The sequence below is a fragment of the Myxine glutinosa genome, chromosome 6 (assembly GCF_964187855.1).
Source record: "Myxine glutinosa chromosome 6, kmMyxGlut1.1, whole genome shotgun sequence".
Taxonomy (NCBI): Eukaryota; Metazoa; Chordata; class Myxini; order Myxiniformes; family Myxinidae; genus Myxine; species Myxine glutinosa.
The window spans coordinates 120,505,542-120,530,880 of record NC_136266.1 but is presented as its reverse complement, the minus strand read 5'-3'; the positions used below and the strand labels follow the sequence as shown (position 1 = coordinate 120,530,880).

At 44.6% G+C, this 25,339-nt stretch overlaps 1 protein-coding gene across 6 annotated transcripts in view; it reads right to left on the bottom strand.

Annotated features, from left to right (window-relative positions):
* LOC137414106 (uncharacterized) overlaps positions 1–24,722 on the bottom strand; it is a 150,814-nt gene extending 126,092 nt beyond the window's left edge. For 2 of the 6 annotated variants that reach the window (XM_078780440.1, XM_078780438.1), the window contains exons 1-2: positions 24,337–24,722; positions 19,677–19,692 (exon numbers count right to left, since the gene is read on the bottom strand). Coding sequence is in view for 3 of the 6 variants with exons in the window: in XM_078780438.1 (XP_078636564.1) it covers positions 19,677–19,692; positions 24,337–24,371 (51 nt within the window). In the remaining 3 variants the exon portion in view is untranslated. Of the gene's footprint in view, positions 1–19,676; positions 19,693–20,535; positions 20,721–24,336 lie in introns of those variants that run through there. The other 4 variants (XM_078780439.1, XM_078780437.1, XM_078780436.1 and 1 more) reach the window with 4 other exon arrangements.
* Positions 24,723–25,339: the final 617 nt, after the last annotated feature.

Below are 25,339 nucleotides of genomic sequence, written 5' to 3'. Positions count from 1 at the left end.
TCAGGATTTATTGTACAAAATCAAATGCCGGCTTTATTAAAAGAAATGCCGGTAACAAAGAAATGCACGATAACTAAATTCCTAATTTGGAGCGCCCCCACAAACAGACGAAGGATAAAATAACTGAAAATAAATGTGTGATTATTTAATGGGCACTTAGCTGAACTTGGCCGGGGTGTCTGGTCAAGAATCGTCCAGGCTCCCCCGCCCCCCGAGTGCGAAATCCGGACGCGGCTCTGGTATTGGCGGGAAAAAGGTCTCACTGTGCGTCTCTTCACTCAGGGCCTCGCGCTCGTAGCGAACAGGAGTTGTCGCGCAGCTCGTCGTTCTTGCTTGGGGAAAACCACAGCTGTCCGTCCGTAGCTCTTCCACCTCACGACCACCAGTCCGAGGCCGGAACATGACCACTCACGATGAAGCCTCCCCGTGCAGAGAGCAAAGTACATCCGTCCACTATCGCTTTTGAAACGAGAAGGCGCAAGAGGGAACATTCGCTCTCAATACCCAGACGCCAGAAGAAAGATGTCGGCCGTTCCAAGTCCTTTGTACGTGCCGCACTCTCTTCATCTCCCGCCACCTCTATCTCCTCCAACCAGTGCGTGCCACCTCTACAAGTGCTTGTCAATCAAAACCCCGACCAATCACTGCTCTTTGGGGCATGGCTCTCGGCCTTGCCCGTCCTGTGTCCTTTTACCAAGTCGGGGTAATCAGCGGTAGTGCTTCATGTCCTGGCTTCCGGTAGGTTTTTAATTAGGGTGTTTAAATGCACGATTTCAAACTAGGTTTCCCCCTCCCCCCCCCTTCCTGTGCCTCCTCCCTCCCACAGATCTCCCGATGCCCCTGTTCTCTACTGTTGTGCTTGTGTGCTTCCCTCTCTCTCCCCATCTTGTCTCCTGCTCCCTTTATCTTAGGTTTTATGTGTCAGTTTGTCTTTTTGTGATTAATGTTAACTCTTACACGAGCCTCGATCTTGTATACAACAACAGCAAAAAAAAAGTGTGCGTGCTGCGCATGTCATAAGGAACGAAGGAATAGATTACAGAGGTAACGACACACAGGGGATTAATTACACATAATCCCTCGCTAATTAACACAAGAGCCACCCTCCGTATGGCCACACGCAACACTTAATCCGAACACCCAGAGCTGACTTATTTACATCAAGATGGCTGCACGACATTTGGAGCATTTTACCTACACATTCCACCTGTACTAAAGTAATCACTGCCTACCCCCTACAAACATAATACTTATTGACTCAATACTTTTTTTTTTACTTATTCAGCTTTTCATTTTTAATTAATTTGTAAATAATTCTAAAACAAAATTCCACTTTGAAATTATGTGTAGATCAGTGACAAAAACATCTCAATTCAATCCATTTTAAATTCAGACAAACACAACAAAATGTGAAAAAGTCAAGGGGTGTGAATACTTTCTGAAGGCATAGTACATGAAGCAAAAATATTGCATATGGCTTGTGAGCATATATAATGCATTGTGTTATATTCTTGGGATCATTGCAGATCCATGCTGCTTCAGTCAGGCCAGCTGTCCAGCCATTGGGTGCAAAGTAGGGGGGTGGAATCAGGGCAGCTGAAAACTGACCCATGTGTGATGTGATATTTTCTAAGTTCAAAAATGGCATAACTTCCCTGAAAAATTAGCGAAACGCCAAGAAACTCAAACTTGTTCTGTAACTTATAATAAAGACATATACCAAGTTTTAGTTGAATATGTTAAACAGTTAAAGGGTATGGAAAAAAGATGCAGCAAACCACAGGTGGGTCAGGTGGGTCAGGTGGACAGACAGCAAACCTATAGTCCCTTTCGGGTAGAGGACTAAAAAATCAGTTCGGGGAAAAGGGAAACCAGAGCAAAGTCGATAGTGCACTGTCGCAAATTCCTACGCTTCCCACCTAAATCAAGGTTTATAGATGGCAGAAATTTCCACCAGGAATGACTCAATATTTTAAATAATCTTCTGTTTTGACCACTGTGACCCTAGGTCCCCAACTCCTGGAGCTGAGGATCAAATTCAAAACATCATTAAATATTTAATGCGTCCCCCAATGTGTTGATTGCATATAAAAAGTACAATAAGAAACCTCAGAATGTGCCCATAATTGCATTTTTTGGTATTTAACCTTTTGACCCTAGCTCAGGGCCACTGGGGCAGAACCAAAAAAATATGCTGCTGTCGCACCTTCTTGCCGTGTAGTGATCATAATTCATAACTCCCAAGTTTGGTGAATTTATGCACAAACGTTTAGAAAATAGCGTGATGGATGGACAGACACAGACAGATGAGACAGGAGACATTACAATACCAGTTGGGGCACCCGTGGTAACCCCACAGGCATGGACATGTGTGACATTTGGGCATCTTAATTTAGATGCTGCACATTCAGTTTTACAAAATGGTTACTGGCAATTTATCAGATCCACAAATGATGTAATCGACACAATATATTTACTTCTGATAACATGTGAATGCATGTGCATGCACATGGGAAATAGTTTGAAATGTGTCATTACACCTAATGTAAAATGTGACTTCAAGAGCTCAAATCCTCTCCGTCCATGCCCCCATCCCTCCCACATCCCTCCCACTGCACCAGGGAGTGAATCACCCACAGGGGAGGGGGAGTGGGACACGGACACGGGGACACGGACACATACACACACACAGGAGTGGGACACACACATACATCCATACACATACACACACACACACACACACACACACACACACACACACACGGGGGGGGGGGGGGGGGGGTCACACACACACGGGGGGAGTGGGTCACATACACAAGGGGGGGGGGAATGGGTATCACACACACGGGGGGAGGAGGGGGAGGGGAGTGGGTCACAAAGACATAGCCACACATATACATAGGTGTTACGTGCTCCTCCCTGACCCCCTGGTCACGGTGTACCTCCGAGCCCCGAGAGGAGTCACGGCAGAAAAGTGTGTTATCCTGTGTCAAAAATCAATGGTGAAACCACACCAATTGTTACCAACAAACAAATATTGTATTAAAAATCACAAAAGAATAACAATACAACAATAACAGCAATCAAAAGTACAATCAATGTATATTTTATGATGGTACCAACAGCTAGTATAAGGTAACTCACTGTGCTCCAAGTGAGTGAAAAAAGAACATTCCCCAATGTCTCTATATTCCCGTCTTTAAGCTCAAAGTTGATCCCCTCCAGCGATCATCAGAGCAATGTCGAATCGAAACCAGAATCCCGTTCAGATGACGGGCCGAGTCACGCCGCCAAAACTGCACAAAGGCGTACGCGGCCAAAGCAGCGCAGAGTCACGCGGCCCAAAGCTGCGTAAAAGCGCACCAAGGAGACTGAGAAATCACACCCTCTGGTATGGATGTTTTACAGCTCCAAATCTGCGAACCTCAGGTTTGCCTTCAAAATCCGCGTTGCACACACACATCCCAGATAGACGTCTGAATGGTGAAAACGGCTGACCTTTCGCGAAGACCTAAATATCTCTCAGATCGTCAGGTCACTCTGCCATAATGCCCAGATCGGTGGAGTGTTGGTTGCAGTGATGGTTGTCCTTCTGCAAGTTTCTCCCATCTCCACACAGGATCTCTGGAGCTCAGCCAGAGTGACCATCGGGTTCTTGGTCACCTCTCTTACCAAAGCCCTTCTCTCCCGATTGCTCAGTTTGGCCAGGCGGCCAGCTCTAGGAAGAGTCCTGGTTGTTCCAAACTTCTTCCATTTAAGAATTATGGAGGCCACTGTGCTCTTGGGAACCTTCAATGCAGCAGAATTTTTTTTTTGTAGGCTTCTCCAGATCTGTGACGACACAATCCTGTCTCTGAGCTCTGCAGGCAGTTCCTTCGACCTCATGGCTTGGTTTTTGCTCCGATATGCATTGTCAGCTGTGAGACCTTGTATGGACAGGTGTGTGCCTTTCCAAATCATGTCCAATCAATTGAATTTACCACAGGTGGACTCCAATCAAGGTGTAGAAACATCTCAAAGATGATCAAGAGAAATGGGAGGCACCTGAGCTAAATTTCAAGTGTCATAGCAAAGGGTATGAATACTTATGTCAATGTGATATTTCAGTTTTTTCTTTTTAATAAATTTGCAAAACTTTCTAAAATCCTGTTTTCTCTTTGTCATTATGGGGTATTGAGTGTAGATTGATGAGGGAAAAAATGAATTTAAACGATTTCAGCACAAGGCTGCAACATAACAAAATGTGAAAAAGGTGAAGGAGTCTGAATACTTTCTGAATGCAATGTAGGTCTGACGCGAGCCCAGTACCAGTCAGTGCTCAACGATTCCTTGTTCTTTCTTCTGTCGGGCCCCGCGAGAGAGAATTTTGAAAGCATGTGTTGCAATCAGTCAGATATTCCTATTAAGTGCATAAGTTGTACTTCAAGAGAATTTTGAAAGAAGAAGAAGAAGAATTATTGCGAAATGGGCCCAGCCCGGCCGAGGCAGCCTCGCCACCTAGCCTATAACTTTCCCGGGGCCCGTCCCGACATTTTTTGTTTCAGGGGTTTCCTCCTATCTTTCACCGTTCAGGAGATTAGCGCGTGCAGCCAAACAAACAAACAAAAACATATATATTATACACACTGTTTGAAATGTGTCATTACACCTAATGTAAAATGTGACTTCAAGAGCTCAAATCCTCTCCGTCCATGCCCCCATCCCTCCCACATCACGCACACTGCACCAGGGTGTGGATCACCCACAGGGGTGTGGGTCACACACACAGGGGGGGGGGGGGGGAGGGGGGGTGGGTGGGAGGTGATACCCATCTGAATGTGATACCCATTCAGAAATATATATATATAGAAGATTAAAGATTTCAAATAAACTTCTTTAAAGTGTACGTACACATAACGTATAAAATAAGAACGAATAAATATCTCTCGGCAATTTCCTGTCTGTGAAATTTGGGCAGTGTATGATATACCGAGCCGATCTCAGCAACTTCCCCTCTGTGCGTGAATTTTCTCAACTACTGTTCAAAGAAAGTCTAAAACCATCGATAATAATTAAATCAGATGGTGAATTAGAGTCGAGATAAAGCAGTGAGGGCGTCTCAATGGCCTTTATGTTACAGGCCTTTGAAAATGCATTTTGTTCTATAAATGGTAACTTTCATCAAATTTTCTTCCAGTTTTTTGCAACCGAATCTCAAACCATGTTAGCGACTGTGAAAAATGAAATGAGATATCGAATTAGAGTTGAAATAAAACTGTGAGAGAGTAAGAAACCGCAGGCCTAACAAAAGAAGCCTCAAAGCTATGCGAAGAAACAAAATGGTGGAGATTTGTTTTTGAAGCCTCACCCATGTCCAGACGCACCGACAGAATCACTGACAGAGAATATTATATAGATCCTTTTTTTTTTTTTTTTTTAGTGTGGTGATAATTTTTTTTTAGAAATAAACAGCATTACAGACATTTGCCAGTGAATGCAATATGACCCCTGTACAATGAAAAGGAAGCCAATGGCTTAATTTTTACCTGCTTTAGTCAGTCATAGTATTTTTGTACCAAGTCTTATCTGGTTTGGATTGAGAAAAAAAAAGAAAGAAAAAAAACGAAATTGCACCCATATCAGAAGGAAGCTGTTCAGGTTGGCATTTTTAATATGAAATAGGCAAAGCCTAGAAACAAACAAAACCCTTTAGAATTACCCTTTAAAGGGGTTCTTCTTCATTTTTGAATGCTGGATGGTAGGAAAGACAGCCAAATATTGAAGAGGCTACACCGCTTGAAAACAGAAAGGCTCTCAAGCCCAAAATCCTTGAATTCAACCGTTTTTGACCTTTGACCCAGACTGTAAGATCAAAAAGTACAAACCAGACAAATATATGCCAGCTTTACTTAGTAGGGGTTGTGGGCTGTGGTGTGGTATCATGGATTGTTTGAACTGAAGGGGCATGGCAATTGACAAGCCCAAAACCTTAATTTTGACACATTTAGATATTTTACCACAGTATAATCCCAACAACTAATCTGAATTTTCTTTATGCATCCCTGTAGGGGCTGATTGAAAGGACTATTTTGCCAACAGTCCTCTCTAGCCAAATACAGAACAAGGGAATGAAAAGAAAGTATGTAATTTTCAGCGTTTCACCACTTGGCCCCTCAGAATTAGAATGGGGTCAAAATCGAAAGAACACTTCTGCATCATTGTGTTAGTATTCCTCACGCATATAACACGCACCCGTTTGAATGTTTGATGCCAATGTTTGCACCTCCCCAACCATCTCCGTTGAGGTGGTTCAGCCTGGGTCCAGGACTAGCATTTCAGGTTTGCCTGAGGTTGCTGTGTCAGTGCTTCATATAATTTGTGGATTGTTACTCATGGAGTGCAAGTCTCGTCCTTACTGGCGCTGGGTGTATTGGACCAAAGTACGTCCATGCCAAATTTGAAGAGGATTGGCTCCGAAATGAAGGATTGGTGTGCGATCAAAATTTGTTTGGACGGAGAAAAAAAAAAGAAAGGAAGAAAAGGAAAGATGAAGAAAAACTTGTGGCGTAATAGTTAGTGTCCATTCTGAGTCCGGGAGGTCAATGGATCGAACCCCGGCGGAGTGATTTTGCTTTAAAAATAGCTTTAAAAAAAAAATGGTATGTGCTGCTTCTTTGCTTAATGGTCAGCATTAAAAATGGTAATCATAGTACAGGTTTAATGGGCAAAATGGCGCCCTCCTGCATTGCAGGTGTAATACTAAAGGAATTAGAAGAAAGCAGAAGAACAAGTACAGATACATTAAAAGTGCACCGCCCTCATTCCAAATAAACAAATATCCTCCAGCGAGTACAATGCCGGGGCGCCTTTGGTGCCTGGCGATACCGCCGTGCAGCACAGAGACGGTATTGGGATGGAGAAATGTACAATAATTGATTAATTACATAATTAAAATAAATATATAATCGTAAAATAATTAATTTCTTAATCAATTGACTAATAGCATACCTAAACCACCAGTGTTTCATCCAAAGGTGTAACGTTTTGAAAATTTAATAGATAATTAATTAATCGGGGAAAAAAATAATTGTTTGATTAATCAATAAATAATTATTCGATTGATTGATAAATCAGTAAATCAAAAATATCCTTTATAGCCAAATCACTTGTTTATTTTCATGTTCAAATATCAGCATCCTAGCTCAAAAAAAGGTGCCTGAGATATTGCCCAGATAAGAAAGAAAATAAATAAGTGATTAATAATGAAAATAAATAAATAATAATGGTAAAATAATTAAATTATTAATCAATTGGCTAATAGAATACCTAAACCACCACAATTTCATTCAAATCTGTAATTTGAAAAAAATTAATTAGGCAATTAAGCAAATAATTCATAAATTAATTGAATAATCAATAAATCAATAAATAAACAAGAAGACCTCATGCAGAGCACGATACTTGCAAAATCCACACCCTGCCCCCCCCCCCCCCAATAAAAAGGTTGCCATTGATGCATCAAATTGTAAATTTATCAAGATTAAAATTGACGATCTTGATCAAAGCTCGGGTCAATAGGATGAAGAGTGACGATTTTTCAGATGAAAATGTGAAAATGGATGATTTTGGAAGTGTGACCTCAAGTTGACCTTTGACCTTTAAAATAGTTGGATTCCCAATTCAGTGAGGCACTATGCAAATGCTGTTAAATTTTCAAGTCAATCAGATGAAAATTGATGATTTTTGAAATTTTACCTTGAGTTGACGTTTGACCTTTTGACCTCAAAAATAGTTGGTTTCCCAATTTAGTGACTCAATATACAAATGTTAAATTTTCAAGTCAATCGGATTTAAAATGGCGATTTTAGAAATTCGACCTCCAGATGACCTTTGACCTCGAAATCAATAGGCTTCTCAATTGTGACGACCTTGACAACTTGAAGTTTCGTGACGATCGGTTTAGAATTGTGACCTGTAGGCCGGTGACAAACAAACAGACAGACAGACAGACAGACAGACAGACACAGACAGACAGACAGACAGACAGACAAACAAACGCAACCGACCAATATACTTGAAAAATCTTTGATTTTGATGAGGGCAAATCTTCGATTTTGCAAGTAAAAATACCCTTTACAGCCAAATCACTTGGTCATTGTCATGTCCAAATATCAGCTTCCTAGGTGCCCAATATATTGCACAGATGAGAAAGAAAATAAATAAGTACTTAATAAATTGATTATAATTAAATAACAAATCAACCAATTAATTAATCTATATATATAAAACACAATTTGCGTGTGTGTGTGCGTGTGCGTGCGTGTGTGTGTGTGTGTGATGTTACCGATAGACTCCTAAACTGAGAGGCTCACGAACTTGATATTTGGCACAAACATGGCCATTGAGCCTGGTACGAACATGGTCGACCTAAAAATTTATTTCATAATATTTTTAAACCATATTTTTACCTCGGCGCATTTCAGCGAGGAATATTATGACTGGAATGGCAGAGCAGCGCGCTGATTCGCTCAGAGCGATCACGTGATGTTCCAACTTTGCCGCCATAATCTCACAGTTATGCGTTTGCACGTAATTCAGTTTTTTCACATTTCAGCGAGGAACATTGCCATTCACACCACATAGGTTTTTTTTTCTTTCATCTTTAGATCCATATTTTTAGCCATAATGTAGCGAACGTAGCGTAACGTAGCGTAGCTAACGTAGCGTTAGCATAACGTAGCGATCCTTGCTCAGGATCTTCGTCAGGTTCGCGAGCGAGTTAGCCAAAACGTAAAAGTGAAAATATATCGATTTTTTTATTCATATTTACCTCAGCGCATTTCAGCGAGGAACATTATACACAGAATCTCAGCTGGTCGCAGAGCAGCACGCTGATTCGCTCAGAGCGATCACGTGATGTTCCAACTTTGCCGCCATAATCTCACAGTTATGCATTCGCACGTAATTCAGTTTTTTCACATTTCAGCGAGGAACATTGCCATTCACACCACATAGGTTTTTTTTCACTTTCATCTGATATTTGTGATTTATTTCAAACAAACTGTATTTCCCATCTACACGACCATGTATTCCTATTAACGTTATGTAAAGTACATAAATTGTGTGGATTACATCATTTGTGGATGTGATCAATTGCCAGTAACCATCTATATCCCTCCCCTCCCCTTCCCTCCTCCCCCTCCCTTCCCCCCTCCCTCCCCTCCCTTTCCCCCATGCCCCTCCCTTTCCCCCCTACCCATTCCCCCTCCCCTCCCCTCCCTTTCCCCCATGCTCCTCCCTTTCCCCCTACCCCTTCCTTTCTGCCCTACCCCTTCCCCACCCTCCTCCACCCCCTCCCCCCCTTTCCCCATGCCTCTCCCTTTCCCCCTACCCCTTCCTTTCTGCCCCACCCCTTCCCCTCCCCTCCCTTTCCCCCATGCTCCTCCCTTTCCCCCTACCCCTTCCTTTCTGCCCTACCCCTTCCCCACCCCCTCCCTCCTCCGCCTCCCCTTTCCCCTCCCCCTCCCCCTCCCCCCCACTCCTCTCCCCCTCCCCCCTTCTCCCCTCCCCCCTCTCCTCCCCTCCACACCATTCCCCTCCCACCCGCTCCCGCCCTCTTTTCCCTCTCCCCCTCCCCCCTCTTCTCCCCTCTCCCCCTCCCCCCTCTTCTCCCCTCTCCCACTCCCCCCTCTTCTCCCCTCTCCCACTCCCCCCTCTTCTCCCCTCTCCCCTCTCCCCCTCTTCTCCCCTCTCCCCTCCCCCTCTTCTCCCCTCTCCCCTCCCCTCTCCCCTCCCCCTCTTCTCCCCTCTCCCCTCCCCCTCTTCTCCCCCCCCCCCCGTTCCCCTCCCCTCCACCCTCCCCTCCCCCGCCCGGCAATGCCGGGTACTTCTGCTAGTTTACTATATAAGAGAGCCGTTGGTCTGTGTGCGTCGCCATTTTTGTCATAGATGGCTGGACAGATCTTCGTCAAACTTTCAGAGGTTCATCAGTGACTGCCTGGAAGTTTTAGGCAAAAAAAAAAAATTTGGAAAAACAACGGTCATTTTTTTATTCAAAAATAATAATAATAAATAACTAAATAAAAAACTCGCTCAATAGTGCCTTAGCCTTTTTGATTAATGACAGTTATATACAAGTACACATTCGAATAAATAAATACAAAACAATCACCAGACATTTGAACACAAATAATAAAACAATTCCAGAAGGGGTCAAAGTTGCTGGTAAGGCTTCTTCTTCTTCCTGAACGTCATCTTACTCAACTCACAAACGTGATGAACAGCACATTCAGCAGCATATATTCAACAAAAAGGTAAAATAATGATTTGACAGTTGTGATGGATTCTGATTCGGTTGTAATTGCTTTTCCATTATATTTGCCCTCATTTTTAAAATGTTAATGTTTCTTTTTCGCTTGAGCAACGCCGAGTAATCCAGCTATAAACACATATATACTTTACTCAAGGTACAAATACAAATACAACTTTGCCTGGGGGTAACATAGGCTATGTGGCCGTGGCCTCATTCGTGGGTGTGGGGGACCGGGAGAGGAGCGTAAATTATCTATGTAAATGTGTACTATGTAGCGCCACCTGGTGATGGTGGCAGAGGGTACTACAATTTCCATTTTTACCTGGGCAACACTGAGGTTAACCCTTTGAGTACGGATGACTTCCAGTGCCGCAACCCACGAACAAGTTTTGTGTATGGATGACATGACTACACGTCATCGACTATACCTATAAATAGATAGTCAGTACGTGGTTGCATTCCCGCAATACCAAATTAATCCGGTACCGGGGGTATTTTTATCAAAAAAAAATCCCGTACTCAAAGGGTTAAAACACTCTTTGCACAGGTAAATCTTTCCTCATTCCCTTCCCCTCCTCTACCCTCCCCTCCCCCAAAACAGAGGGGCCTGGGAAAAGCCAAAACGCGCTCCCTCCCCCAAAATATGTATATGTAGTATATCTTTCCCGTCCCTCTCCCCTCCTCCTCCCCTCCCCCCCACTCCCTGCCTCACCCCTCCCTCTCCTGCCTCTCCTCCCCCCATCCCAGACAACGCCGTGTACGAGTACTCCTGCTAGTCAAAAAATTAAAAATAGTTTTTGCCAAAGCACGTGCTCACTCTTGGGCCCAAATTTGAGTTTCCTATCTCAAAGAATGGCCGAGATATCACCCAGACAAACAAACAAGAAAACAAACAAAAAAACAAGTAAACAAACGGAGAGAAAACTGAGTACTCCCTTTCAGCGTGCATAATCACTGGGCCCCCTTCGGTGCCCAGTGATGATGTCATGCAGCGCCTGGAGATGGAATAGGAAAAGAACGGTGTACAAAAATGAGAAAGGCAGAGAAAGAAGAATAAATAGCCCCATGGGGGACCATCGGTTATTTCCCAACGGTTTCTGAGAAGATTTTAAAATAAATTACCCCCCTTTGGACAAAGCCCCCCATTTTAACCCCAACTACAGGGGCACATCCAGATGGGGAGCATAATGCCATGAGACCTTACTGCTCTGAAGCATTCTAACAAATTTGGTCCGTATCGCTCAGGTTGCTGTGGAGAAGATTCTTAATCAAATGTGAACAGATGGATGGACACCGGGACTTAAAAATTATTGGACAAAGAACCGAAAAACAGTTTTAAAACAACAATTCAGAGGCAGAATAACGATGGAACAAAGTGAAACGTAGAACACGAAGGCAGAAACATGACAAGAACTAGATGGTATTCATAGAACACTTACCCTGCGCAGTCAACTTGTTGCGAGCCTACTTTTCTATTTTTTTACATTTTTTTTTTCTTTGATCCAATATGGCTGCCAGACCACGTGAGCGATGACATCATAAATATATATTCTCTAATACAATTGTTGCATAGATCAGGCTCAATACATTTCAAACTGATCAGACTAAGAGTTGTCACTGTCGAATTATGACGTCATAATTATTTTACCAGTGACGTCATTGTTAACAATACCTATTCCCCATATTGAGTTCTTTACAGTGAGCCATGTTTCAATTTTTTCCATGCAGCGGTTTTGGAGGTATAGAGGTGCAACATTTTTCGTTTTTCCAAGAGGGCGCCGGCTTCACATGACCTATGACATCATGATTATCATGAAAATATTCCAAAGGAGGAGGTGCTCCTATGGTGAAAATTGTGTCCGTCAGACCAACAGTCGCTGATTTTTTAAAAATAATGATCAGACTAAGAGTTGTCACTGTCGAATTATGACGTCATAACAAAGGCACTGATGACATCATCATTAACATATCTTATTCCCCATGGGGAGTACTTGACAATGAGCCAGGTCTCAATTTTTTCCATGGAGTGGTTTCAGAGATATAGAGGGGCGAATTTATTCCAAGGTGGCGCCTGCACCACGTGACGTATGACGTCATAATAATCATTAAAATATTCTACAGGAGTCGCCGCTCCTATGGTGAAAAATTCATGTCAATCGGACCAACGGTTGCCAACAAAAGGAATTTTTAAAATGCAGACACGTACGGCACACGGCACAGACGTAACTGAATGCTTAACCACGCTTTTCGCTTCGTGAGCACAGGTAAGACAACGCTGTAAGACAACCAGCACTCAATAGAGTGCATACCTCCACCAGGCCCAACAGTTTTTTTTACGTTTCGTATCCCACTGATCGGCTGGATCTGAATCCGGGCCTTAACCAAACTCTAATCGCCTTGTTATTCTCACCTACACAACTCATCTACCTAGTTTTGGCAAAACTCCTCCACGACTTTTTAAAATATCGTGCTATAATCGCTATCGCTTTTGCCCTATCACTGGTGAAGAATCACTTGAAAGGTTCTGGTATCCAGATCCGGATCTTCACCAAAATCGAATCGATTAGTCATCACACACCATGGTTCTCTTTCTCTTTTGTTCTCTTTTGTTTGTTCTCTTTTTCTTTTTTGTTCTCTGAGTTGAGTTCAAAAAACTGAGTTGAGTTCTGAGTTGAGTGAGTTGACTGAGTTGAGTTGAGTCTGAGTTGAGTTCTCTTTTGTTTGGAGAAGGAGATGGAGAAGATTGTCATGGGGACCGCAAGGCTAACCCCCACTCGAGCAGGGGAAATGGCCTTAAAATGCATGTTGTTGTTTGTTGTATCACAGACCCCATCTGTCCAAGTTTCATCCAAATCCGTGCACATCCGTTTGAGATATCCTGCTTTAGATATTTTTGGCCTCTCTCAATGGTGAAGAATCCACTTGGGAAAAAAATCATAGTAATAAATAAATAAATCGTATCCTGATCCTTCAATAAAATCTAATAAATTCTTCCTCGTCACACACCCAACCGTCCACCAAGTTTCGTCCGAATCCGTGTATAATTTTTGGAGATATCCTGCTATGTATCATTTTTGGCCTTATCGCCCAATGGTGAAGAATCACTTAAAAAATTAAATAATTCTCATATCCGAATCAATATTCAGATCTTCACTAAAATCTAATCTTTTTTTTTTTCCTTGTCAGACACCCAACCTGTCCACCAAGTTTCGTCCTAAACCATGCATAATTTTTTGAGATATCCTGCTTCTGTTGGTTTTAGCCCGATCACTCAATGGTGAAGAATCACTTAAAAAATTTAATAATTCTCATCTCCGAATCCATATTCAGATCTTCACCAAAATCGAATCTTTTTTTTTTTTTCCTTGTCACACACCCAACTGGTCCACCAAGTTTCGTCCGAATTCGTGCACAACGTTTTGAGATATCCTGCTATATGTTGGTTTTAGCTCTGTCACTCAATGGTGAAGAATCACTTTAAAAAAAAAAAATTCTCCTCTCCGAATCCATATTCAGATCTTCACCAAAATCGAATCGATTCATCCTTGTCACACACCCAACAGGTCCACCAAGTTTCGTCCAAATCCGTCCGCAACTTTTTGAGATATCCTGCTATATGTTGGTTTTAGCTCTGTCACTCAATGGTGAAGAATCACTTTAAAAAAAAAAAATTCTCCTCTCCGAATCCATATTCAGATCTTCACCAAAATCGAATCGATTCATCCTTGTCACACACCCAACAGGTCCACCAAGTTTCGTCCAAATCCGTCTGCAACTTTTTGAGATATCCTGCTTTCTGTTGGTTTTAGCCCAATCACTCAATGGTGAAGAATCACTTAAAAATATAAATAATTATCATCTCCGAATCCATATCTTCACCAAAATCGAATAAATTCTTCCTTGTCGCACACCCAACAGGTCCACCAGGTTTCGTCCAAATCCGTCCGCAACTTTTTGAGATATCCTGCTATATGTTGGTTTTAGCCCAATCACTCAATGGTGAAGAATCACTTATAAATATAAATAATTCTCATCTCCGAATCCATATTCAGATCTTCACCAAAATCGAATAGATTCTTCCTTGTCACACACCCAACAGGTCCACCAGGTTTCGTCCAAATCCGTCCGCAATTTTTTGAGATATCCTGCTATATGTTGGTTTTAGCCCTATCACTCAATGGTGAAGAATCACTTAAAAATATAAATAATTCTCATCTCCGAATCCATATTCAGATCTTCACCAAAATCGAATAGATTCTTCCTTGTCGCACACCCAACAGGTCCACCAAGTTTCGTCCTAAACCATGCATAATTTTTTGAGATATCCTGATACATGTTGGTTTTAGCCCTATCACTCAATGGTGAAGAATCACTTTTTTTTTTCTTTTTTTTTTTGTATACAAGATCGAGGCTCGTGAAAGAGCTAACATTAATCACACAAAAAGACAAACCGACACACAAAACACAAAAAACAAGGGGAGCGGCAGACAAGATGGGGAGAGAGGGGGAAGGACACAAAAGAGAGGGGGAAGAGGGGGAAGGACACAAACACAACATTTGAGAGCAGGGACATCGGGAGGACTTGGGGGGAGGTGGGAGAGGATTAAAACATATGAACACTGCAAGGACTCTGGGGTGAATTACCGGGGGTAGAAAAGATCAAGGTTTTCGATGGGGGACGATAAGAGATGGTGGTGAACAGCTGTTTTAAAGACCTGGAGGGAGGAGTGGGATTGAAGGGAGTGGGGGAGTTTGTTCCAGAGGCGGGAGAAAAGGGGAATGAAAGAGTGAAGGTGAGCAGAGAGCCTAGACTTTGGCAGTTTAACCATAAGAGGGTTGCAGGCAGATCTTGTGCGACCTGAAGGAATATTGGGGGGACAGAGCACAGAGAGAGCTGGGGGAGCAAGGCCGGAGAGGAGTCAGTAGAAGACAGAAAGACCACCAACCTGCCTGCGGTGAGTGAGTGAAAGGCCCTCGGCGTTGACTACATCGCAGGAGATTCCAATGATTCTGAAAGCTTTGGCCTCAACAGCGTGAAGCCGAGCAAGGTGTGAGGCAGGAGCACCAGCCCAGAGGGGGGAACAGTATTCCATTGAGCTGCGGATGAAAGCCTTGTATGTGGTGAGGAGCTCAGGTGTGCCAAGGAAGGACTTCGCACGACGGAGGATGCCCAGTCGGCGACTGGCTTTGGAGGCCAGCTTGGAAATGTGGTTTTCCCAAGAAAGATCATGGCAGATAGTGAGACCCAAAAGCTTGAGCGACAGAACTTCTTGGAGAGGATGGTTGAGAAAGTAGATGGGAGGGTTGTCCAGTCGGTCCTTTCGGAGAGACATTGTAAGAGTGTGAGATTTGTCAGGATTGAAAGACATGTTCCACTTGTTTGACCAGTCTGTGATTTTGTCCAGGTCTGCAGAGAGTGAGGAGGCTGCAGACTGCCGATCTGAGGGATGAGGAATGGAGCGACAGAGAGTAGAGTCGTCAGCAAAGAGATAGAGAGGATTTTCAAGAGTCAGAGAGATCATTGATGAAGACCAGAAAAAGCACAGGGCCCAGAACACTACCTTGGGGAACTCCAGCCTGAACAGGAAGAGGAGATGAGAGAAACCCATTCAGGGCCACACGTTGACTATGACCAGAGAGGAAGTCCGCCAGCCATGCGTGGAGATTTCCATGGATACCAAAGGAGGAGAGTTTGGAGAGCAGAGCAGGGTGCCAGACCGTATCGAAGGCACGTGAAATGTCAAGGGAGACAGCTCTAATTTCCTGTTTGGCGTTGAGGACCTCCATCCATTGTTGAGAAAGCAGAAGCAGCATGTCCAGAGTAGAGTGACCAGGTCTGAAACCAAATTGATGATCAGAGATCAAGCCATTGGAGAAGAGGAAAGATTAAATATCTGAAGTAATGATGGATTCCATGACTTTGCTGATAATTGGGAGAAGGCTGATTGGTCTGTAGTTGCTGGGATCTGTTTTTGCACCTTTTTTGTGCAAAGCGGTGATGTTGGCTGATTTCCAAGCAGATGGCAGATGACCTTGAGCAAAAGAGAGGGTGAAGAGAACAGAAAGAGGGAGTGAAAGAGCAGAAGAACATGATTTTAGGACCCGTGGGCTGATGCCATCAGGACCAGTTGCAGAATCAGAGTCGAGGGTTGACAGAAACTTTTCCACCTTGTCAGGAGGAAAGGACACAGAGTCCAGGAGCAGCTGGGTAAGACTGGGTATGGTGGGTACAGAGAGGGATGGGTTTGGGACACAAGATTTAGAGGCAAACACAGAGTTGAGGCATTCAGCTTTTTCACGTGCGGAGTCAGCCGTTAAGCCGTTTGAGGTGAGGGAGGGGATGGAGGGGGAACAAACACCAGAAACAGATTTGACCAGACGCCACCAGGATTTGGAAGAGGGAGACAGATAAGAGAGTTCGGTCTTGAGAATGGTGAGATATTGTTTCCTGGCTCTCCTGAGGGTGGACACACACTTGTTTCGGGCTTTGTGAAAGGAAATGAGATTTCCTTCCGTTGGATTTGCTTTCCAGGAGACGAAAGCAAGTTGTTTCAGGGCAACAGCCTCACCACAAGATTCCGTGTACCATGGACGGGAGGAAGGGTATGACAACTGAAGACGAGATGGTATAAATCTGTGCATGAGAGAGAGCAATTTACTTTGAAAGAATTCCCAGGATGAGTTGATGTCAGAGGCGGTAGAGATGGGAGACCAGTCCAGATGATTGATGGCTGCTTGAAGACCGTGCCAGTTGGCCTGAGTGAAATGCCAGACTCGTCGACGCTGAGGAGGCTCTCTGAGAATGGTCAGAGAGATGTCCACTTTGACAAGCACATGATCAGATGAGCCGATTGGAGCAGAAGAAGAGCAGCAGACATTTTCAGGGAAGTTTGTCATAACCAAATCCAGAAGAGAAGATGCTCCGTTGACTGAGATCTGGGTCGGGAAATTGACAGATTGTGTCAGTCCCAGTGAGTCGCAGAAGTCCTTTGCTGAAGAGCCATGGCTGGTGAGAGAGGTACCCACACCCAGCCAACTAGCATGGTGACAATTGAAATCACCACATATGAGGAAGAGAGAGTTGTGATGGGTAGATAGAAGTTGGTCCATATTATCAGACAGTGAGATGTAGATGGAGTCATCGCTGATTGGTGGACGGTACAACACACATATGAACAAAAGGTGGGAGCGAAGGGGAAGCCGTAGCCAAAGGTATTCCTGGGGGTGAGGTGGAGAGAGGGCAGTGGAGGGCGAGTGAGGAAGAGAGTTTTTTATAAAGATAGCAACCCCACCTCCAGGACGAGGCTCAGGTCTGTCATACCGGAGGAGGGAGTAACCTGGGAGAGATACCAAGGCATCAGAGACATCATGAAGGAGGAAAGTTTCTGTTAAGCAGATCACATCTGGTTTGTCAGAAGCAACCTGTATGGAGAGGTCAGTCAAGTTTGAGCAAAGGCCCCGGATGTTTGAGGTCCATACCGTTAATGAAGAGGAAGGGGGAGCATCGGGTCCAGAACAGGGGGGGGAGGGGTAGGGTAAGATGTGGAAGAGGAGGAAGAGGTAGGGAGAGCTGTTGAAGGTGTGTCAGAGATTTCAGAATAGCTTGGAGAAAGGGAAGAATGGGGCGGACAAAAGGTTTGATGGAGATTGGGTGAGGCACAGTGAGGTGTTATTTGAGGAGGGGGAAGAGCAAGGCAGAAGGTTTGGGGAGATGAAGGTGAAAGTTGGAAGGAGGAAGAAGCAGGGAGGATGCTTTGAGGAGGAGGGGTGAGAGGGGAGTCTAGGAGGGGAGGAGCGAGGGAGAGTCTCGGAGGGGATGGGTGTGGGAGGAGTTTAGGAGGGAGGGGAGGGAAGGGGCAAGGGGGGAGATTTGAAAGGGATGGGTGATGGGGAGGATTTGGAGGGGAGGGGTGAGATTGGATTTTGAAAAGTGTACGATTCATGGGAAACGAACATTTTTTGCAAAATGAGTTTGAGACCTTCGAGTCAAAAATACGTTTGAGGACACTGGAGGAGGGATGGAGTTCTGGATAGTTTATGGAATGTAGAAAGGAGGAACTGTAAGAGATGGTATTATATATATTTTTTGGAATGAATAGATTTGGTGAGCAAGACGAAAGCATCCTTTTGTAGGAAAAGAAGAAAAGGGTGTTATAATATATGAGAGAAAATAGTTGTTCAGGGGAGAGATTATACATTTCTAACCGCGTGATCGCGAACGAAGAACGAACGAACAAAAAGAACAACAAATAAACGAATAAGACCTGGGAAGGAAATCTTTTTTTGGGGGTTTTTTTTTTTTTTTTTGTGAGTACAGATATTAAACAAGGAGGTACGGGGTGAACGACTGGTACGAAACAGAGAACGAAAATAATTTCAGCGCATTCGACTAAACGCTGAGAGAAAAACAAACCACAAGGTCGGAGACGGTACGGTAGTCTAAGCCTACGAGTACTAGGCCGCAGAATACTCGATACCATTAACCGACGATTGTGTATACATGTACGAAAAATTAGCACCGAAAATTTTCCAAAAGATACGCTATAGGTACATACACCGAAAGATAGATACAGTCTCGACAAAAACACAATTGAGAAATATCACTTAGCTTCGAAAGCGTGAGCGCATGGAGCAGCTTCGAAAAGACGTGACCTCGCCGTGAAAAATAAATAATTAAAAAATAAATAATTCTCATCTCCGAATCCATATTCAGATCTTCACCAAAATCGAATCGATTCATCCTTGTCACACACCCAACAGGTCCACCAAGTTTCGTCCAAATCCGTACGCAACTTTTTGAGATATCCTGCTATATGTTGGTTTTAGCCCTATCACTCAATGGTGAAGAATCACTTAAAAATATAAATAATTCTCATCTCCGAATCCATATTCAGATCTTCACCAAAATCGAATAGATTCTTCCTTGTCGCACACCCAACAGGTCCACCAAGTTTCGTCCGAATCCGTGCACAACTTTTTGAGACATCTTGCTCACAAACAGACAAACAGAGGTGAAAACAAGACCAGTATCCACCTTCGCTGGCGGAGCTAAAACAAACATTAGCCATTCGGTGTGCGCCAGCACAGGTACGGAAGGTAAACTCGTGACGTCGGCTGAGCGATATCAAATGAAGGGTGTTGTTTTCAAACGTGTGCAGGTGCAAGGTAATAGATACAACACATGGGACAACATTGTTGAGTTCCCAATCAGGTGCTGGAAAAGGTGCTCATCAATCACTCAGCCTGTCGGTGCAGTCAATGGCCTCATAAATCAGCAGGTTAAAAATCACAGACAGTCCAAGAATCCACGACAACAGCAAAAAATGTCCACATGTGCAATCGATTCATTTTAAAGCGACAAAATAATAGTAATAATGAAAAGCACCTCTTTTTCGTCCTCTCTGCAGATCATCAAGGTAGAACGTCCGGCGTTTGGAGGTGGGACAAGGGCAGAGGGAATAAAACACGAGCACAGTAAGAACACAAAGGGTTGGCAACATTTACAATCATAAAATGAGTCATACAATTCATGGTCGGTGTACGCACGGCGGACGTGCTTTAGGTGCGGACACCATCTTGCTAGCCGGCGATAACGTGCCGACAGGGGCTACGTCACGGAACACGGTCGACCATGGCCTCGAATCGGGCGTTGAGCGCCGGCACGACACGAACAAGCCGCCGTTACTTATGACGTCACGAGCGAAGCGATACGCTTATCCGGGGAGGACGAGCTGGCGCGCCCGGGAAAGCGGAAGCACGACGCCGTTCGTGGTGACTATCGTGGAGGTAATAATAAAAGGTGGGCGGTTACGAACAAGGCCGCAAACAAACAAAGACACGGGGAACGCGCACACAGACAGACACGGAGTACGGACACGGAAGACTAACGGATCGACAACATGTCTAACGCTCGTTACTCAAAAGGTGTGCGTGCGTACACGGTACAGCCTCGTGCTGTGTGCGCCAATAGCAAACACAGGTGTGCTCTCTCTCTCTCTCTTAGGCGGGCAGCTGGCGGAAGCAGCCGCGAGGCAGGTCCCATAACACCTTTAACACGTCTTGTGTCCCAAAAGGTGGTTCCGCGGAGAAAGGTTAAAGGTGAAAGGTGGGGGCGGGGTACGAGTCAGGTTGTGGCCGCCGACGAAGGCTTCTCCAGGCCGCTCCGAATGGCCCTGGTGATGGGGTGGGAGTTAGGGAAGGGCAGCTCGGGGGGTTGTGGAAGGCGGGTGCGCGATGGGGTATACCTAGGTGTGCTTTCGTTCCCCCGTCGACCTTGGCGGCTCCATCGCGCTTTCACGAACCGCCGCCGCCTTGACCTTGCCAACATTCCCGTCACCAGAGCACACCGTCGTCCTTTTTGGGTGGTTGTCTATGGTAACGCAGATCTCGAGCTGAACGGACATCCATTGCGTTTTATAGGGTTAACGTATCGAATGTCGGTGTGCGATATCCGTGCTTTTATCGAAACCTTCAGCTCGGCAACGTCGGTCTCGGCTGACGTCCGCAGTCGGATACATTCTTGGAGATCCGGAAAAAACCCATCAATGAAACATCAAGCTGGGAGGGAGGGGGAGGAAGAAGATGAACGCGGCAGGAAGACCGAGTATCACAACGTCAAGCGAATGGGAAACAAAGTGAACGTGTGACGTCACGAGAGGAAACGCAAAAACCCTCAAATTAAACAATTAAACATGCATCGTGGCCACGACGTGGCTTCGTGCAAACCCATTCGTTCACACATGGAGGGAAAGAGATAGATGTATTTTTATAACGAGACTTTCTTTTTTTTTTAACACGTGGGAGAAGGCCATTTTGGAGCAATCATGGTCAGGCCAGGTGATGTGCACTCCGCAGCACTTCGACTCCTAGCTAACCGCAGGTAAGGTTACAACGAGGCAGCTTACCCAAAGCAGCGACTTTCACCTGGGTACGGGCACACAATTGCCTGCTCTTTTTCAAGCCAACCAGCATGCACATGGGACAGTGGCCTTTAACTATGTTGCCTCGCTTAGGACGGCATGCTCCGAGATGCAGCACCCCCTGCGCCAGTTGTTTTAGCAGTTTTGGGATTGGTGCCGCGTGCTCGAGACGGAGGAGGATTGAACTGAAACTAGACGGCTCCATGATGCAGCACCCCCTGCATCAGTTTGGTGTGACGTGCTCGAGACGGAGGAGGATTGAACTGAAACTAGATGGCTCCATGATGCAGCACCCCTTGCGTCAGTTGTGTTAGTAGTTTTTGGGTTTGGTGTGACGTGCTAGAGAGGGTCGAGGATTGAAATGAAACAAGACGGCTCCATGATGCAGCACCCCCTGCATCAGTTTGGTGTGACGTGGTCGAGACGGAGGAGGATTGAACTGAAACTAGACGGCTCCATGATGCAGCACCCTCTGCATCGGTTTGGTGTGACGTGCTCGAGAAGGAGGATTGAACTGAAACTAGACGGCTCCATGATGCAGCACCCTCTGCATCGGTTTGGTGTGACGTGCTCGAGAAGGAGGATTGAACTGAAACTAGACGGCTCCATGATGCAGCACCCCCTGCATCAGTTTGGTGTGACGTGCTCGAGACGGAGGAGGATTGAACTGAAACTAGATGGCTCCATGATGCAGCACCCCTTGCGTCAGTTGTGTTAGTAGTTTTGGGTTTGGTGTGACGTGCTAGAGAGGGTCGAGGATTGAAATGAAACAAGATGGCTCCATGATGAGCTTGCAACCAACTGAGCTATCCTGTCGCCCGAGAGAAAATGCAAGAGTATTTAAAAGACACACCAAACATCATATCAAAGATGCATCGATCGACATGTGTTACACAGCAATAATTTCAGATTTAAAAAACTGCTTTCCCTTTGGTTCAAGGAATTCAGACCCATTCAAGTCAAGAAGTGACGCCACATAGTCTCTGAGGGGTTCACAGCGTATCAAAGTGCGGTGACGAACCCAGAGATCAACAAACGTTTTTGTTACGAGAAACGAGAGAAAGATGTCGCTTACTGATGAAGAACTGGGTTTAGTCATCCATTTGCCCATCAATGGCCACTAATCTTTAGGCTTTGGGTAGAATGTTATCGAATTCTGTACTCTTGACACATTTCCAAAGAGCATGGATGGGATGCCCCCACACCCATGTCCAAATTCCAAATTCCTGCCCCAACCTTTGTCTAACGTCAGGCCTGGTTCGTGCAACACGAGGGCCAAAGCTTGCTCGGCCAACCCCACAATAACACGGTAAAAGTTGTGACAGTTAAAGAAGAAAAATGTGGGTGTTTATGTGTTGGGTAACCAAAAGGTGATGGCATTTCAATGGCTTGGCCTGAACTTGTCCACCCAATTACAACGTGCAGGACGACGTTACAAGACCCAAGTGACATCTTTTCACAAGAAAGTAAAAGAAAGGAGGTTAAGAAAGAATGCACAAATAAACCATAAACCATAAACCAGATGTTGAGGACATGTGGTACTTGATGCCACAGCACCGTGCGGCGATGCTTCACATGGGAATGCTATCTTCTAACTTTTTTCAGGTAAAATCCTAACATGTTCTTTATCAGGGAGATACCATCTGTGTAGCCATGGGTGGGGATAAAGATCTTGCCCTCCCAATTATGGTCTTGTCAGCTCAGGGCAAATGAGAGTGTAAAAGGACATTCGTAGTTGGTTACCAATCCTCCTCCGAGCTCAAATGCTTTCATATTCCCCTCTTCATACCCACTACACCTCCGATAAAAGTCTTCATACCCACTACACCTCCTATAAAAGTCTTCATACCCACTACACCTCCTATAAAAGTCTTCATACCCACAACACCTCCTATAAAAGTCTTCATACCCACTACACCTCCTATAAAAGTCTTCATACCCACTACACCTCCGATAAAAGTCTTCATACCCACTACACCTCCTATAAAAGTCTTCATACCCACTACACCTCCTATAAAAGTCTTCATACCCACAACACCTCCTATAAAAGTCTTCATACCCACTACACGTCCTATAAAAGTCTTCATACCCACTACACCTCATATAAAAGTCTTCATACCCACTACACCTCCTATAAAAGTCTTCATACCCACGACACCTATAAAAGTCTTCATACCCACTACACCTCCTATAAAAGTCTTCATACCCACTACACCTCCTATAAAAGTCTTCATACCCACTACACCTCATATAAAAGTCTTCATACCCACTACACCTCCTATAAAAGTCTTCATACCCACTACACCTCCTATAAAAGTCTTCATACCCACTACACCTCCTATAAAAGTCTTCATACCCACAAAACCTCATATAAAAGTCTTCATACCCACTACACCTCCTATAAAAGTCTTCATACCCACTACACCTCCTATAAAAGTCTTCATACCCACTACACCTCCTATAAAAGTCTTCATACCCACAAAACCTCATATAAAAGTCTTCATACCCACTACACCTCCTATAAAAGTCTTCATACCCGGTGTGAATAGGTCCACCGTATCCCTGCGTGTCGTAAGATGAGACTCAAGGGTTGGCGTCAGGAAGGGCATCGACCGTTAAAACATTGCCTCAAAAAGGGAACCATGATGATTGTCATGGGGCCCGCAAGGCTAACCCTCGCTCTAGCAGAGAAATGGCCTTAAAAAGGGGGGACGGGGGGGACCCCTTATGCCTCCTCATAATCCCAAGACCTCATCCTATTTCACCTACTCAACACCATCCTCCTTTTATCACACACCTTGCTCCCCTTCTTATCCTCATCTTTTCACTCTATCACTTCCCTTCCTCCACCTCCCCGCCTTTCACCCCCCACCTCGTACGCTTCCCCTTCCAGTCTGCTCATCTATAACAACCTACTTCTACTCCATAGTGCATCTCCCAGTTCTACATCTGCAGACAAATTAACCCAAGTCCTTTGTGCACTTTATGAATACTTTTCATGGAATCTGACCAATAGTGTCCACTTTACTTGGTAAGCTCAGCTCTTTTGTTCCTTTCAACACAATCTTTGCTCTTTGGCAGTAAAGCTCACATCATAACATAATGAGGCCAAGGCGCATTGCTCACCTGGTTGGCTCTGCAGGGTCGTACAGGTCCTCCATAACAGGCAAAGGCGTCACCTTTAAGGCCAGGTCAGATGCTTCACTTTCCACTCCAGTTCCACATAATGCCTGTTAGTTCCATTCACCTGGAGCTCGGGCACCAATCCGAGTACCGGCCGACATGACAAGCACCAGTGTTGATCGCAACACAACACACGTTGTTCACCACTCTCCTTTGCTTCCTTACTTCTTTCTTTCCCTACTCTTTTTTTTCTTTCTAATCCTCCATCGTCCACCTCCCCGATTTTTCTGCTTATGTCAATAAATGAAGCTTATGTTTAGTATCAGTGACAACTCTAAGTCTACCTCTGCTCGATGTCCCTCACGACTTCCGTCACATCCGGAAGGCCCAAAGCGAGCAGTAAGCGATCCACCCATTGGTGGGCACAGTAACCAAACTTCCCATTGGAGTGCTGTGAAGCAAAGAAGGGTTATGGCAGGGAATGGAAAAATGAACGTTTTTGTTTTATTCTTACAAAAAAGAAGAAGTAATTGTTAGAAAAATGATGAAAACCATTTGACCTGAGGCCTTGATGTCCTTTGACCCAATGGAATGGAGGCTTCATCAGCGAGGGTATTTAAACGTCGCTTTCAAGGAACTGCAAATTCTCTTTCAGTTGTCGATGTCAAGCATCCCATCGACCTGCAAAAAGGATTCCAAGTTAACTTTCGAACACCAACCGACAAGGTTCAATCAAGCAAATGCATTTTTGGCACAGATAATCGGGGAAAGGTGGGAATACCGTGCTGGACTTCATCGATGATTATACACGTCTATGGAAATTTAATAATGGAAGTAAACAGGGGCAATACCCCTGGCGCTCACCTGGTAGAATAAACAGTATACTGCACCGACAAAAGGTATTTTAAAGCAATTTCAATGCTTGCTAGAAGACAGGGCAGCGTGTAGATTCATACTAACATAAACATAAGACTTTAACCAAACAAACATAAAAATACCTATCTTG